The sequence below is a fragment of the Poecilia latipinna genome, unplaced genomic scaffold (assembly GCF_001443285.1).
Source record: "Poecilia latipinna isolate Pla-1442-1.1 unplaced genomic scaffold, P_latipinna-1.0 Scaffold1091, whole genome shotgun sequence".
In the NCBI taxonomy this organism is placed as follows: domain Eukaryota; kingdom Metazoa; phylum Chordata; class Actinopteri; order Cyprinodontiformes; family Poeciliidae; genus Poecilia; species Poecilia latipinna.
The window spans coordinates 122821-140224 of record NW_015113707.1 but is presented as its reverse complement, the minus strand read 5'-3'; the positions used below and the strand labels follow the sequence as shown (position 1 = coordinate 140224).

Here is a 17404-nt window from a genome sequence, read left to right as displayed (position 1 = left end):
AGGCCACATTTTTATCAGCCATGCTTAGCGTGAATTAAGTTCATACAGATGGCCAAATATGAACTTATTTCCACTATAAACTAATACATAGTATTTAACCGTATAGCATCCCACCACAATAAAGGACATTTCTATTCATCATGAGATCCATTGAAATTCCAAAAAAGAAAAAAAAAAGAAATTTGAACTGATTGTCAAACTAAAATCAAAGTGAATTATTAGCAGATATTTAAATTGAAGGTCAGCTTAAAACATCTTATTGTAATTACATTTTGACATATTTATAATTATTTAAAACGAGGAGACAATTTTTTTTACATATCCTTTATTATAACGGTAACATACAGAAAATAGGTTTGGTCCATGAAAAAAAATTTGCAGATTCACACAGCTCTACTGTCCCACTCAGTGTTCTTACATCTCAGAGGTTCTCCAACTCACACACTGCCCCAAACCCACATTAGTGTATTCTTTGAATTAATAAAACTCACAAGTCAAAATTGTTCCCAACACTCTTCTTAACCTGCCACGGGGAAATAACCCAATTTGCAGGAAGAAACTAGAGTGCTTCTCATCAGCCTCAGTCACCGTTTCTCTATATATTAGTGAAATATGTGAAGTTAATTTGACAGGCAACATCGTTTTGAAAGCATGTTGCTGTAAAGAGAGGTGGTTCAGTGAATTTGAGCAACAAAGAGCCAAATAGCCGCACCGACAGTCAGGCCGATTAATATCAATACTGTGGCAACAATCAGAGTAGACAAAAACTTAAGACAAATATAGAGGTTAACTTCATATCCATCTGAAGTTTTTATTTTTGCTCAGTATTTACAAAACTAAATAGACTAGAGGTACCCATACTACCTACTTTCATGATTATCTTTACTATCTAAGACAAGTATGGATGTAATACATATTTTTAAAACAAAGATCACTAATAGCAAAAAATGATGTCTAAACTTCATATCAAAAGGAAACATTAAAAAAAGAAAGAGAGAGAACAGTTGAAATGCAACAGTGTTCTCCCACGATTCACTGAGCCGTAAAATGCCTCACACACAGACTGTGGCGCTGTCAAAACAAACCAACACAGCTAAAATCCAAGTTACACACAAACAGTCAATATGCAGCAAAGAAGCCGAACTGATCACAAACAGTCACGATCAATATTTACCTCCAGGGGTGAACACCTGAAGGCTGGTGAGGAGCGCAAAAGGTCATTTTAGTCTCAATACAACAGAACAACGGAGCAAAAGGGGTCGCAACATTTTTTCCTGGGAAATATTACATTTAAAGTTTCCAAGGACAATCCAACATCTCTCTGCGTTTGTGTCAGTGTATCAAATACAAAAGGAATGTGTTCAAGCTAACCAAGCAGCAGAAAAATAAACCTGTGCTCAGAGAAATGTGGCAAGACAAAAACAAAAAAAACTTTACATAAACCTAAAGCAGAAACTAACCTAATTGTTAATCTGCATGAAAAAAAAGAAAAGAAAAAGCAACATCATATTTAACAGTAAAGTCATTTGATATCCATTCTTTCAAAGTTTTAATGAAAAATTTGCAGACTTCAGTTTGAACACACACACACACACGCGCACACACACACACACACACACACACACACACACACACACACACGCGCACACACACACACTAATCAACTCCAACAGCACAACTTGGCCCATCTCTATCCTGACGGGATGTTTCATGGGGAAAAACCTCTTCAAGTGTTCCTGATTCCAAGCGCCTGTTCCAGCTCCTGCCGCCTCTGCTGGACCTGAAAGGGGTCCAGAAAAAAATATTACCAGAAAGAATGCATTAAAGCATTCTGGGGCAGTGTGGAAGGAAATAAAGACTAAAACTAAATAAATCTGTTAAAGCATTACCTTGGAGTAGAAGTAGCGACACACCGCCTCCTGAGCCCACGGCTGATAGTAAAACTCTGCTCTCCGCTCCTCTTCTGGGTTTCCCACAACATCTGTAATGGTCTGGAAATGAAAAAAAATTTAAAATTATATAACTGAATAGGATTCTGTCTCAACAGGAACTGCAGCTGATGAAAAGCTCATGGTCTCCGTCAGAAGGACTGGTTTCATATCATTTTAAATCGGCATCGTCTTCCTGTGCTGCAACCATCCACCTTTTGTTCTCTCCCTTAAGAGTCAAATCAAGATTATTTATGTATCACATTTCAGCAACAAGGCAGTTTAAAATGCTTTACACCATTAAATACATCATACATTCAGCACTAGTGATTGCATGATGTTTACATAATCTAAATATTAGATTATGTAAAATACCATCATCAAAATTATCAAGCAACTAAACATGAAATATACTGATCAATGTTCCAGTTACTAGGAACTGGTCTCAGTTTATTTCTGGAATACTGCATTTAAAGAGATGATAAATGTTCGTGGCGTTTGGCCTCTGAACCCTCCTGAACAGGTTTTATCGTTTTTTTAAGGCTGCACTGATTTCTGAAGACAAATCTCAAATCTGCCTAGAAAAACAACAAAATAAAGATGGAATATTTTCATACAGAAATGCATTTTATTTGAAGACAACTAAATGCAAAAAACGTTCTGTCAAGAAAAAAAAAAGTCAATAATTGGTGAAAAACGATGAGTCACGCCAATTTACTTTTGTGACGCATTCAGATGTTTTAAGAGCATCCTGTGTGCAGAAACAGGCAGTGCTGCGTTTTCATCTTTTTGAGCCCTTAGGGAATTTATTCTGAATAGCACAATCACACAGAAGGGCTTACTCAGCCTGGACTCATCTGAAAAACTGACATTATAACCAATATCTATGCTTCAGAACATCAGGAGAGAGAAATATCTTTCTGAATTCAATCATGCGTCATATCCTCTGTAGAACATAACCAAAGAGAGCCGAGGGAGGATTTCTGTAGCTAAACTTGCGCGGTATTCGCTGTAACATTGGAGCACAGATAAGCGGGTCAGTCTGAGGTCATGACACACAAACTTACCTTGAAGTCCCTGCACTGGGACTGAAGCCAGTCGTTGATAAAGCCCTGAGGATCCCTGGCAAAACTCAACATGAACTCCCTCTGGGTTTTCAGCTGGTTGATGGTCTCAATAGTTTCATGGATCTGAGGAGAATTTGACAGCGGAGGGTTCACTCATCTCTTTAAAGTCATCATAAATGTACATACTTGATCAGCGGTAATCAAACAGAATATCAGAAGCACTGATTATCCGAGAACAAGGGCTGCTTTAATAACTTCCTCATCCAAAAAATGCTGCATCAGGAAAACCCTTGAAGAGGCGTCTCCAAAGTGATCTGGGCTTTTTTAATGAGAGGTAGAGAGGCTGATAAATCTCTCTCAGGGTGGCTGTTGTCACTATTTTAATCTGTAATGCACCTTCAGATACGAGCTTAAGATATAACATAAACAGAGCTTTACATTTCAAGGGACTGCGCAGAAGTTTGTAGGATTGAACATTTCTCAGATTTATTTCCTGTAATGTGCGAAAACGCCTGCTGAAGGTCCTGACCTGTTCCTGTGGCCTGTAGGCGATGGCAACATGCCAACAGATACAGACAAAAGCCTTGGAAAGGTTGTTAAAAGAAATTTTAAAAAATAAAGGCTGAGTCCCACAGGAATGAGCAATCCTCACCAAACTCAAAGTAACTTAACAAAATCAGAGGCGAAGCCTTTAAATAGTAAAAGTCTTTCCTGTATATTTACATCGTTAAGCTGTCTCAGAACAAAGACTGGCCAGGGGGACGTCCTTCAGCAGGACAGCTTTAGGCCTCATCAGTGTGATTACAGGCCTCACTGTCAAGGTAATGACTGCTAGCAGGAAGACAGGCAGGAGGAACAGCAGACAGGCTGAAAATTGCACATGCAAATGTGCAGAGATGGTTCAGATATCTGAAAACGTGTTGGACAACAAGAAAAAATAAATAAACAAAAAAGTTTCATTTACCGGTGCACCGACTGCTGTTTTCTGGGAGATCACAGATTTTTAAAGTGTCTTTGTTTGGTCGATACTGATTTTACCTTTTAAATAACCGACACTGTCAGGTGTCAGAAGGTCAATGTTTTGGTCTTATTTTACTACAATGCAAACCTGTCTTACTTGCACGTGAGGTAGTGTTCTCAAATATAAAAGAAAAGTTTAGAGCATTGATGTTCAAATTACTAAAGTAACTAAAAACATATTCAGTTCCTCCAATTTTTCTCATCTTAAAAGCAAAGCCTCTTACCAAAAATTAAATGCACATCAGCATTTTGCTTCTCAGAGTTTAAGGTCAGGAGAGGACAATCTTAAAAAACACCAATAAAGTGTCCTGACTTTTAGGTTTTCTTGTAGTGCAATAAGAAAATAGCTGCTAAAATGTAAATTAGTTTAATGGATAACATCAGTTTCACATTAAAATATTTGCAAATCGCCCAAAATTAAGGAAATTGGGGCTGATCAATTGGTGTAACTGTAGTTTCACTTTGAATCAAACGAACCTAAATCTGCCTTAGGAGTAAAAAACGAAACAGAGAGAGAACTCTGAATCTTTAAAAATAGATGCTCAACAGAGTTTGAGCTCAAAACAGACTAAAACCCTAAATACTATTTGATATCATCGGTAAAAAAATGAAAATACTTCAGCATAATTCCTTCAGAAAACACCCAGACGGAGTAAAAACTAGGAATTGCCTCAGAAAGCTGCTAGACTCTCGGGTCGAGGTTCTCACCTTGTTATCCAATCCTGCTATTTCCTGCTGACTGGCTGTGGAGAGCAGGAATGAGTTCATCTGGGTCTTCAGCGTGTCATCCACCTCCACATCAATGTCATAGCAAGCAGTCTTCTTTTGATCATTGGGATCCACACTGATGAGAAATATTACCCATCAACTCTGGATTTCACCCTTTCCAACCAGTACTTACAATAAAAATGGATTTTCTTCCAATCCTTCTACTTTGATTTGCCATTTTGTTTAGAAAATTTTTTAAAAGGTGTTTAACAAGACAAATTCAAATCATCTCAGTAAACATCTGACGTTACTTCTGCACAATAAACTCAAACATGGTTGTCAGCGCAGCGCCAATATTTACACTATAACAGTTCCAAATGACTGTTTGGATGTAATTTTGGTCAGCGATTTTACTTCAAGGCCCATGATTTCATGCTCTGCATGCCTGTGATATATTTGTCCGACGGTTGAACTCAAACTGCCCTTCACAGACAAAACTTACACAGAAATGCTGCAAGTCATGCAGAAATCAAGTGATATAAAAAAAAGACAGGAAATAAATACATGGCACTAAAATATTGACCTAAGACATAAGTACAGTAAATAGTGTCAGGCTTTTTAAATTAAGTCTGTACAAACTTAACAGGCATCGTTTGAATCCATTAACACGTTAAATTCACATAGAACTTCTGCCTCTTTTACTCAGAGCCTTACCTGATCACATGGTTGATGATGATTGGTTCTGGAGGCATCAGCAGAGCATGCAGGCGCTGTGGGATTTCGGAAAACTTCATTCGCTGAGTTTCAAAAATCTAAAGAGGAAAAAAAATAAACCCCAGTTATTTCCAAGTATTCACAAGTTTCAGATTCCAACAGCTGTTTGGCTGAATCAAGCACTGACTAACCAACAGACACGAAGCAAAATATGTGTTTACATCAAGAATATTCTGTATGTTTTATCTATAACTGCAAACTTGTAATCCATGCTGCTGTTTCTTAAAAAGGAATGAGAGTTTTAAATATTTCTGTGCTGTTTTCAACACCGCTAAGCTCCATTGTTGTAGATGAAACAAATGAAAGCATATTCTATATAAACATCATACATTTCACACATGGAAAGTAAAATAAATCCTTTTTAGGTTGTTTATCTTGGCAAATAATTTGTGCCGAAATTCCTGGGAAACCAGAAGGACACCAGCAGAACTACAGCCGTACAAGGACATAGGGAGGGAGAGTCAGACTGTAAACAACGAGAAGACAAGAACCAGATCCACTCCGGCACAGCATGGACCCATCATGATCACACAGGTTTTATTAGACATATTAAAATCGACATTATGTGGAGAAGTTGTCTACTCACTTGCTGGAGGTATTTGTCACAGTTGATGAACTCGCGCTCATGAGGATCTTGGAGTTTGTGTGTTTTGACGTACTGCCACAAAGCCTGGATGATGACAGGCCTGGTCTGAGTGTGGATACCCAACATGCGGGCCAGTCGGGGGTCCAGCTTGAACTGGGGGGGCTGAAACATTGACCAAACACAAGGTCATTTAAAGCAAAATGGACCGGGCTTTAAATAACTCCAGCAAAACAAAAACACACCTGGTAATCCAGCATGAGCAGGACGGTGCAGCGAACTCCCACATCACCAGGCCTCTTCACCTGGAAACCATCCGTCTCCTGGGTAGTGGCCGTCCTGTGCCACTAAGATAATGCACACAACATTTCAGGATATCTTATATTTAACAATATTCAATTCCTACTGCAGCAAGACCAGGATTTCTGCATGTTTCACAAACTTTTTAAGTCCATTATGGATGAAATTTAGACCTACATTTCCACAGAAACGTACAAACTTTGTCCAGGCGAATGGCGATAAATTAGCATTCATGCAAAAATACTTCCTACTTTGCTAGCAAGGCTATATTAGCAATTAGTTAGCAGAGACTTCAATCGTCTCGAGTCATGAATGCAATGAAGATGTCTGAGTGCGACTAATTTTTGCCTGACAAAAAAATCCCACGAGAAAAAAAACAACAACATAGAATGTACAAGATTAAATAGTTGAGATCTGGAAATTTAATTTAAGACATTTTAAATTAAATCATTTATCTAAAGTTCACTTTAAACGAATTTAAGACTTTTTAAGGATGTGTGAATACCCTGAAAACACTTGATTTCACAATCATATAATCCACTTTTCTAAAAATAATCATAAGGAAGAATAAAACAAAATGACAAAGACACAAGCAGGTCAGTAAATGAAGGAATCCGTCGTACTTCCACAAGGTGATTATCTGGTCCATACAGGTCTTTATCCAATTCGATCACAAGTGACTTAAAGAAGGAGGAGAACTTTCTTTTTTGTTTGGTAGCTTCATACTTGGACACAGCAGTCTGCAAACAGGATGAAACAGAAATGCATACATTTGTTTAAAACAGAACTGTACACAACCAAAATTCAAGTGTATATCAGTGCAACAGCTTACATCTTCTAATAGTCGCCCTTCAACACGCAGCTCCCATGATGCAACTGTGCCTTCTCCATCCTCAGCATCAGGCTTCGCAGGATTGAAGGTGTTTGATATAAAAATCCGAAGCTTTCTCTTTTGCTGTAGAACCATGCAAGAAAATATAAACTTTATATTTTATAATTACATAATCAATAATCAGCTTGATTAAAAACAAAATGTGTAATGCTCTGCAGAAAGCAAACACAGGAAGGACAGTCAGTGTAAGAGCTACATTTGTAAGACGGGTTTGACAGCTTTACAATGGCACCAACACTTTCTATATATAAACATGACATCCAAAGAGCTTCCACAAGGAGATCATCATAACATAAACCCACATGAGCAGAAACAGTATTGTGAAAACAACTTGAAAGCCGAAGAATTTACTGAATAATAACTGATTAGTTAGAAGGCTAAAGAGAAAATACCTTTATAGGCCTTTTTAGGGCCTCCTGAATGTCGAGCCGTTTGCGCATGATGGTCTGATCCAGCTTCCTCTCAAAAGCCAGAAGATCCATGTAAGCCTGAGACTCTGGGACCAGCTCTCTGATCTAGGACCAAACAAACAGGGACGACACTTCAAGCTTAAAGGGAGCACATCATGCAAAATCCACTTTTTTAAAAATTGCTTAAATACATTTTGTTGTGTACTTGGACTCTCTAGAAAGGTTTAACAGAGTCTCTCCCATTATTGTGTAGATATTTATATTCTACTGGGGCCATATTGTTCCATCTGTTCAATTTTCTTTATTCCTAATTGTATTTTCTGAAGTTCTCTGTCTGCATGAAGCACTTCAAGGAAGATTGTTTCAGCCTCCATTGATATTAAGAAGGATTTGCTGAAAGACTTCATCCGTTTAAGGGGTCAGTTACTTCCGTCCATGGAAACGACGGAAATAAAGATAAAATGACAATATGCTTTATTTTAGACATGAATCAAACTACAAAAATGGTAGAATGGGGTGCATTTAAAGAGACAGCACCAACAGGAGTTGCTCTTAGATGGGCTTCAAAACAGCCTGTGCAGCTTCAATAATGATTGATGCCAAAGCTTTGCAGTCCCACTTTATGTTGGCAATAACTTTATGAATTAAATGGAAAAATGAAGAATATAAAAGTATGATATATCCATTTTAAGAAGCCAAGAAAAAGACAGATAATTTTCTGTTCAGGAGAACCAAAACAGCATTACAGACAAACCATGTCACAACAAGTACAATTTTCAAAGTGAATAGAAGAACAGAACAATGGATAACAAACCAGGCTATTGAAGCATCAAGTCGAAAGCTTTAAATAAAATTTGAAGCATTTTTTTGTTGTTTTATTAAGATGTAACATTTTCAACTGAGCAAATATTGCAAAAACTGATTTACAAAAAATAAATAAACTAGCATTTTTTGTGGTACACCATCATGTTTAAATGGTACTGTCAAAAATCTTAACCAAGTTATACCAACTGTACTGACCTACTTTTTCAGTCCAAGAACATTATAACTAAACATTTTCTAAACAGCGTAACAGGGCAAGTAAGAGTTTAGTTGAAAAACTTCATAATTCATCCAATTTCCACAAAGTAAATACTCACCCTCTGAGGTAGAATTTTATCAGCCATCTTCTTCTTCTTTGTGCTGTAAAAAGCAAATAAAAAATGGGTGTAAGCTCGCTTTAATCCGAGATCTCTCATCATAAAGAACCACCCCCCCCCCCCCCACACCCCAAACATAACCAATACCAACAAAAAAACAACACCAACAATTACCACCATAATTAAATTCCTCATTTAGACTGGAATTGAATCAAAACTGTCCTGCGGCCATTTAAATCCTGCAGCTGCAAACGTACAAAATTAATCATGTAAATGAAAGAAACATTTTCCATCTGCCTTCCAATTTAAACAAAGCCACTTCATCTAGGCTTAGTGACTAAAAATAAACTTCGAGGTGTGGTATATAAAATCTTGATGGTTGGACCAATGTGCAATTTGATCATTAACTTTGCAAATTGATCACCGGTTATCTGGTGTGGTCTAAACAAGTCAACAAACAAAAACTGCTTAGCATATCTGATGAACAGTTCAACACAGAGTTTCATCAGAGGAAGATTTGCTGTTTACCCATCAAACAACATCTTAAAAGTTTGATTTATTCTTCATTTTATAACAGTTTTTCATTCTTGTTGAATAAGTCACTGTGAGAAACAGTGACTGTTTGCATAAACAGATATCTGCTCTGCTGGTAAAATTTTAAGATTTTTTTTTTAAGTATTAATCCTCCAATGGAGATGATGAAACTCCAGCTCTCAGCATCGATCTTTCTGCTTCCTGCACGGCTGATTTGGGACAATCTGAGGAACTCACTGCTGGTTGCGGTTCTGCTGTTGCTGAACCTGCTGAATCTGCTGAGGAGCGGGTCTTTTCCGGGACGGGTCCATCACGCCGGGCATCCCGGGGCGAGACACGGGGCTGCTGCCGTAACCCGGTGGGCCCATGGCGGGGCCCTGCGGGGTCATACGGCTGGATGGGGGCATGCCCGGCCTCTGCAGACAAAACACAAAACAGACTGTTAAAAAATCCTGCTGAATTTCGCCAGAAATAATTAATGAAAAGAAGGTTTTCAGGTGTTAAACATTAACTCCTGTTGTACTTCTTAGGTTTATTTTCATGTCTCGGCTGGTACAAAAACAGTCTCCAGTTTTGCAAAGTGTTGTAGATGTGAGGCGCTCATTTATTCTCACTCACCAAATGTGACTAAACAATTATTTATTTAATGGAGTGATTTAGTTGGGGATACAGGATTTATACAACCTTTAATATATTCTCTTGAGATGTAAAGTCTCTTGGCAGTAAAGGAAACATCCAGTTAAGCTGAGGACACATTTTTCTTCCCTTAGATTTTATCCACAATTTCCAGTTGGGTACAGAAAGTGCCAGTCTGCCATGGCTAGTTGGGATAAAAATCTGACACTGTGACAAAAGGAAAGATTTAAATCTTTAAGTGGTGTGAGGGGAAGTGACTCGACTTCATCTCAGCCAGTCAATCAAGCATGTAAATATGAACTAATCATTGACCCAACGAACACATGCTGTCAACAGAGAAACGGAGAGAGTGTAAACCCTGTGGACAGCATCAACACAGGAGCTTCTTATAAGAAGGAAAATTAATGGTTTCAAGATTAATGTTTGAAATTTGGATGCAAATCAACCCAATACTTGGAGTTTACAGGAAGGAAGCAAGTCAGTTATATTGGATAGTTTAAAAAGTCTGGATAGTGTTGAGGTTGTCGTAACGTTTTGGACATAAACACTAAACTGAAAGATCATTTAAAATGCACAATAGTCATTTTTGTTTTTAAATGTAATTTTCTGAATGCGGGATTTGTAAAAAAAAAAAAAAATTGAATAAACTACTAAAAGGCAAAATTGTCATTCATGTTTGTCTACTTCTCCATCGTCTTAGTTTTAATAGCAGTTGGCAAAATGTTTGCTAAGCAATTAAATTCTCGCATTTGCGATAGTTTTGTGTTCTGTTGGTTTCAGTTCATTTGACAAATCGTGCAGTCTGTTATCTCTCATCAGACACAGACGTTAAGTGTGTGATAAAGTCTTTTAGTCATCATAAAACATCTGCTTAAACCAGCCTGACATTGTTTACTCAAATTCTTTTAAAATCTTTAAAACACTGCAACAGATGTTTCATGTTTGCTCATTTACTTAACTACCGGCAGCCGGTCAAACATTAGGAGCAAATAATTGTTGGAGGCACATTGAATCACTGCAGCATTAGTTTGCTTGAACAAAGTGATAACTAAAGCAAATGTGCTGATTTTAATGAGACTACTTATAGAAGTACCAACAGCAATCAGTAAATAATAAAAGCTCTGCAAATGCAGCTATAAAAAAGACAAAAACACCAAAATATAATAATAAGCTCTTTTATTAAGTTTCTTTCCTGAAAATAAGTTCATGTGGACTCCCAATGTAAAAAAAAAAAAAAAAAACTCCATTAGAGGTGCTCCGATTCCAGTTGTCTGGTTGATCACCGATTCAGATTTAGGCTGAAACCAAAATTTTGCCTGGAAAATATCTACAAATCAACTAAAATCAAGGAAATGGGAGTCAATTTATTGATGCACAATTTTAAAAATATATTTCCAGGGCTTAAAATTGGTTACGACAGTCCAAATTAGTGATATGTAGATATAAAAATTTTATTCAATATTGATATTATGTGCCACTATGCACAACATTTCAAAGCTGTTATGGCTGATAACCGATATTTACCAATATTATATACATTTCTTTATCCTTTTGACACCATAAAAAAAGACAACTCCACTGACATTCTTGGCTTCAGATAAAATCCCAACAATCCTCTAATGAAACACCATCACATGACCACACAATACCACAAGGCCTCCATAAACATACAAAAAACAATGAGATTGAAAACATTAGTTATCAATATCAGCCCATTTTACTGATGGTAAACATTAGAGCATTAGCAACATCAATAGTAACCAATATTAAAGCCCATATATTGTGTATTCCCAGTACGAATAATAATAAACAGTTTTCTCCAATTTAATCCCCAATATCTGATTATATAAATTTATCACCTAACAAAATCATAACATTTTATCTTGGACTGCAGATTTAGCACAATCAGCAGCCATATTTTCAAAATGTTAAACCAAAATATGACATTTTCAATCAAAAAGGATACATTTGTATTTAGGGAAATATTGGTATATCAGCATAACTCTCACATTAAAAAACAATTATGCCTGCAAATAACAACCAATATAATTCCCATACAAAAGTTCCTGCTACGACTGCAAAGAACACAAAGCATATTTCCAGTGTCAAACTGACCATTTTGCTTCACTTTTACTTCCTTTTAATAAATAATATTGTTATTAAGTACATTGTTATTCACGTAGCAACAACACAAATGCATGCACAATAAACTTTAAAAATACCTACAAGGTTCATACATTAGTGCAAATATTAAAGAATTGGTAAAACCTAAAAGTAGTAGTGAACATTAAGGAAACATACTGGGTGTGTGTAGGTTTCACCAGACAAGCAAATTCTTCCCATGCCTCCCTGACAGGCAAATACAGAGCAACAACCTCAGTCAACTCACCAAGCCATGTGCTAGAAACTCAAACAGACGACTTCTTGTGTTTGACTGCATGAATGCAGGAGAGAGGAGAAGATAAACCACGAGCCGCTGACTGCAGCGTTTCCTCCAGCAGTAAGTCCAGCAAATGGGGCAGATGAGAGCAAAACACACCTTCGTCAAGCGGTGCTGGAAGGGAGGAAAAGTGGCCGACTTCAACAATATAGGCTCTGCCTTTTCCACACAATGCGTATGAGTAGGCAGAGGGAGACTGCATGGCTTTCATTTAGTGCTTTTTACACTGAGCATCAGTACGACCTTGCATTGCCTGAGAACAACTAGTGATGTGCAGCATTCAGAACAAGAATCCTCTCTTTTTTCCCTCGCTGTGTTGTGAAAGGCTGCCTGTGTGAGTGAAAGCAGCCAAGGACACTGGAGGAAAAAAAAAAGAGAGATGCAGCAACTTTTCTCTGAATTGTGCTCCACACTGACTGCATTCTGCAAACCGCCAATAAAGGATTTATCCTTTTAATCATCACTATTTGCACCGTATCAAGCAGCATAATGGCTTTGAATTAAGACAATACCACAAGCAAAAGGAAAATCTATAAGCTAGAAGATATAAAAGAAGTTATCCAACGTGACCATGAGGGATGATTTAAAACTGTGTGTAGTGACAAGATGAACGGCACATATTAAGAAATACAAACACTAACCTCTCATTTACAGCCGATCGCTAAGCAACACGTGTTATCAGCTTACAGAAAACATGTTTGCATTACTCAGTTTCAGGCTGACTCTGATAATGTAATATGACAAAAGAAAACCAGCCAATTCTTCTGTTCTACAACTGAGCTTTTAAAATGGCAATTTCTACGTTTTGTATGTCTGTCATATTCATATGGAGATCATTTTTATTAAGTTCTAATACAATATATTTTACTGGACAATGACTGGAATGACAATCATTCCAGAAGTTATTGCAATAAACAATAATGTTGCTTTGTGCAGATTTTCAAGGAATATAACGCTGATAATAATGAAAGAAAATATTCTCAGAGCTCAATAAGCTTTAAGTGTTATGATTTAACACCCAGTAAATACATTTTTACCCAACCGCATATTATAATTGTAAAGTTTAACAATTGTAATAAATATATATATATATATATATATATATATATATATATATATATATACAGTGTGATTAATGCATTAATGCATCAGTGTATGCAAATTTATATTTCAAGCTATGAAGAGCTGAAATGCCATCTATGCTAAATTGCAGGTGTGGTTGACCCACCTTGCTGATGTTCTAACTGCAGGAAAATGCAGTAAAATTTGCCCCAAGCATAATTTATTTTGTCAATATGCAACTCTGATTTCATTTCAACCAAAAAAAAATAACCTGATTTGTGTCACTTATCCAATAGTTTTCAAAGTATTCAAAGTCAAAACGGTCGTGTCGTATTTTATTCGATTTTAACGTCATTGAAGCGAGACGCTTCATAATTCTGCACCAGAGGAACGCTGTAAATCTCGACGTGAAAAATGGCTGAAAATTATAATTATAAACTCATGAAAGAAGTCTTTGTCAGTGAAGGCATCACATCACAATCACACCACCCATGGTCCAACTCCACATCGATCTCGTGAGAATCCTGTTGGCTCCTATTGCTGAATAACTTTAACATTAATCGACAGATGGAAGCATCTGCATATGTAGATCGCCATAGGTTATGAACTGTTCAAACAGAAGTCTGATTACAACTGCATTTTATTAGTAGCATGTGCAAAAAAATAAATAAAAATATTGGAGTAGAGGATCACGACCTTCTGTGAGAAAGTAGCCTAAGTATCAATTCACATAAGCCTTAAGGACATCTGGTTTCTGATTTAAAAACAGCAGATTTTAAAGTAACATTCCATCTTCTACTTGTGATCTGCCCTTATGATACTAAAAATAAAATCATATCCCTTGGAGAGCTGGAATCAGAACTTTAATCAATAGAAAATGGCTGTAAAACAACATTTTCTCAACACAATATTAAATAAAATTCTGCTTGAGATTTGATTTTAATTATCATCACCATAACTTTTATAAATACTCAACTACAAAGAGAAATAAATTAACATACAATGGTTCATACTGCAGTTGCAGTTGTTAACTTTTATAAAAATGTGTTTTGGGCACATAATGGCTAGAATACACATATGAAATAGCAATGCATCTACCAATGTCGCATAATGCATTGATTATATTATAATAGGCTGGCAGAACATGCAATATTCCTTTGACACAATATGTGCATTGCTAAATGTCCAAAATAAACAAATGTTTGTTTTTTCCCCAAATATGTCCGGTGAATTAATGATAATGAAGAAAAGCCACATGGTTGTAGATTGTGGCAACACATTTAATTTAAAAAGTGTTCTTAATCAACCATTAAATGTTCTTTTAAAGGTCCAGACTGACCGCAGATTTATGATTATATGCAGAAGTTAAAAAGTTTAAAGTGATGCAGATGTTTAGGGGAGATGATGATATATAATTATATAAAAAAATTCTAATAAGATAAACAGACATTTTACAGCTCACTAAAACTAAAACCCATCCACGTATACAAAATTTTCCCCAGGGAGGATCGTCAATTTCTCGCATATCAACCAAAAACAGAAAATACTCAACTAGTTTGACCCTCTTCTGAACTTTTCTTATCGGAAATCTGGCTTGTAAAAGTCCTGATTTCAGTGGAAGCTTTTAACTCAAAAATAGTTTTGAGTTTAAAACTTCTGCGCATCACACAGCCACGCCTCATCAAAACAAGATGTTAAAATGCTAAACTTACCATCTGTGCAAATTTTATATTGCTTGAGTCCGTTCTTTGTGAAAAATACTGAGCGAGAATGGGGGAGAAAATGACCAAAGCGCAGTTAGCAACGTTAGCAAGCTAAGCTAAGGGCCAGTTGGGACTAAGCTAACTTTAATGTTAGCAAACTGCAGGGAAACAAATTCAAACTGGAAACTCCGACCATAACTCAAAGTGAGTGATTAAAATAAGTCATTGGCTGACTCCATCTGTTAGGCAGTGATAACTTCGCTTTAAACTGTGGCGGTGGATAGTGTTAGCCACTTGTGACAAAGCAGCGGTGAGCGGCTTTGTTCTAGCGGACTGATGGAGCGATAACTCACCGGGTACCCAGGCCCGGGCATCGGAGAGCGGTACATGTGGTTCTGTGCGCCTGAAGTCGGTCCCATTCTTCCAGAGGGAGTCCCAGGTCCCATACCTGGCGCTGCGCCTGGTACAGGTGGCCCAGGTCCCATTGCTCCACCGCCACCAGCAGTCGGTGTTGACTGAAACCCCCCTCTGGCCGCCATCTCCTCCCTGAATATCGCCGCCGGTGCTGGAGCGCAGCTACCGCGAGAGCGAGACCTCCGTGAAGCGTGACGTGTTTATCAAAACACAGCGCCCTCTGCTGTTCATTTTCAGTACAAATGCAAACTGACGGTGTGAGAAACTGCCTTTCAAAAGTATCAATATCCCTTTAACTTTTTCACTTTTTCTCACGTTACATCCACAAACTTCTGTGTATCGGTAATTTTATTGTGATAAACAAAAAAGTAGTGCATAAATGTCAAGCGGAAGTAAAAATGACACATGACTTTTTATACTGAAACGTAAAGCGGTGTGCCCCAGCGTCCCTTCCTCAATAAAACAATTTGCAAACAATTGCCTTTGAGCTTCGTCTAATTAAAAAACAGTCTATAGTGAGGTTTGTGCAGCTAAGCTGACTGACCTGCCAAGAAGAGCAACAGTGAAAAGGCCAAAATGCTCATGGTATCTCTGGAGGACATGCAGAGATCCAAAGGTCAGGTGTCAACAGACCATTTAATATGTGTTATATAGAGAAGATAGCAATCAGAAAGAGAGTACTCTATTCAGATGAGACCAAAGCAAACAACTTTAGCCTATATGTATAATGCTGCATTATCCTGAACACACCCAGGCAGCATCATGTTGTTTTTATTAGAAACAGTGAAGCTGGTCAGAACTGATGGAAGAATAGACAGAGCTTAATGGAGTGGTTTAGATTATAGCATATTCATATATTGGAAAGTTCCAGTCAAAATCTAAATCTAAAGCAGAAACTTTAAAATAAATCTTCTCAGATGCCCTCCATTGTGTTTGACTACAGTTTTATGTGTAAAATTTTCAATCTCTGAATGTTTGAGGTTGGTAGAGCAATATTTAATCTGAAATTACACAGCACACATCACACTGTTCAAATTTTAATTAGCATCTTTCTCCTACTTCATAGAGGAGCCACACTTCCTTCATTTTTTAGTAAAATAAAATAACATTGAACTTTGTTTTTATAAACTATTTAAATATCTTTTCAATCATTTATTTAATTGCAGGTTTCATTTTTCTTTTGTATACTTTTCAATCCATGTGAAACTCATAATGAGTCCTTTCAGATTTAACTGTGAACCACAATGTAGTAGTATATATAACCACTTGAAATGTCTTTTTTGATCCTTTTCAATTAAAAAGATGCTACAGCATAGTCAAGAAAATATAGCAGTTAATTGGGAAACAAGGAGCTGTGTTCAGCATTTATTTATGTATTTGTCCATTCATCCATACATCCTTTGTCTTTGACAACATCAATTTGTTTCAGACAAAGTCCTCCTCTTTGGTGTAACCGAGCTTTAGAGCAAACAATAAGTTTAATTTTCATCTCTCTTTTTTTTTTGCAATACTTGCATTTGGTTCATCTTAAGAATGTGTCAAAAAACATCTAAATTACATGTTTAATTAGGAAAATATGATCTTAAGCAGATAGAATTTAATTTTAATGAAGAGAAGAAATGATGATCATTTTTGTATGTTGGACTTAAGAACAATATTTTTAATATTTTAATAAATTCATTATATAAATAAATAGTCTTGCTGTAGTTATTTTCTGCTTGCAAGAAGTGAGAAGCACAGCTAATCCTCCCATTTTCACTGTTCCAGGTTTTCTCTGATGAGCCTTTTCACCAA

The 17404-nt window shown here is 36.9% G+C and overlaps 1 protein-coding gene across 1 annotated transcript; it reads right to left on the bottom strand.

Annotated features, from left to right (window-relative positions):
• Window positions 1-1448: 1448 nt before the first annotated feature.
• smarcd1 (SWI/SNF related BAF chromatin remodeling complex subunit D1) lies at window positions 1449-15778 on the bottom strand. Its single transcript, XM_015052147.1, has 13 exons — window positions 15550-15778; window positions 9593-9771; window positions 8822-8864; window positions 7665-7787; window positions 7213-7335; window positions 7004-7120; window positions 6326-6427; window positions 6084-6245; window positions 5438-5535; window positions 4724-4859; window positions 2996-3118; window positions 1890-1991; window positions 1449-1780 (listed from the first exon to the last, which is right to left on the bottom strand). The coding sequence occupies exons 1-13, from the start codon at window positions 15733-15735 to the stop codon at window positions 1727-1729; spliced, it is 1548 nt and encodes a 515-aa protein (XP_014907633.1). The 5' UTR covers window positions 15736-15778; the 3' UTR covers window positions 1449-1726.
• Window positions 15779-17404: the final 1626 nt, after the last annotated feature.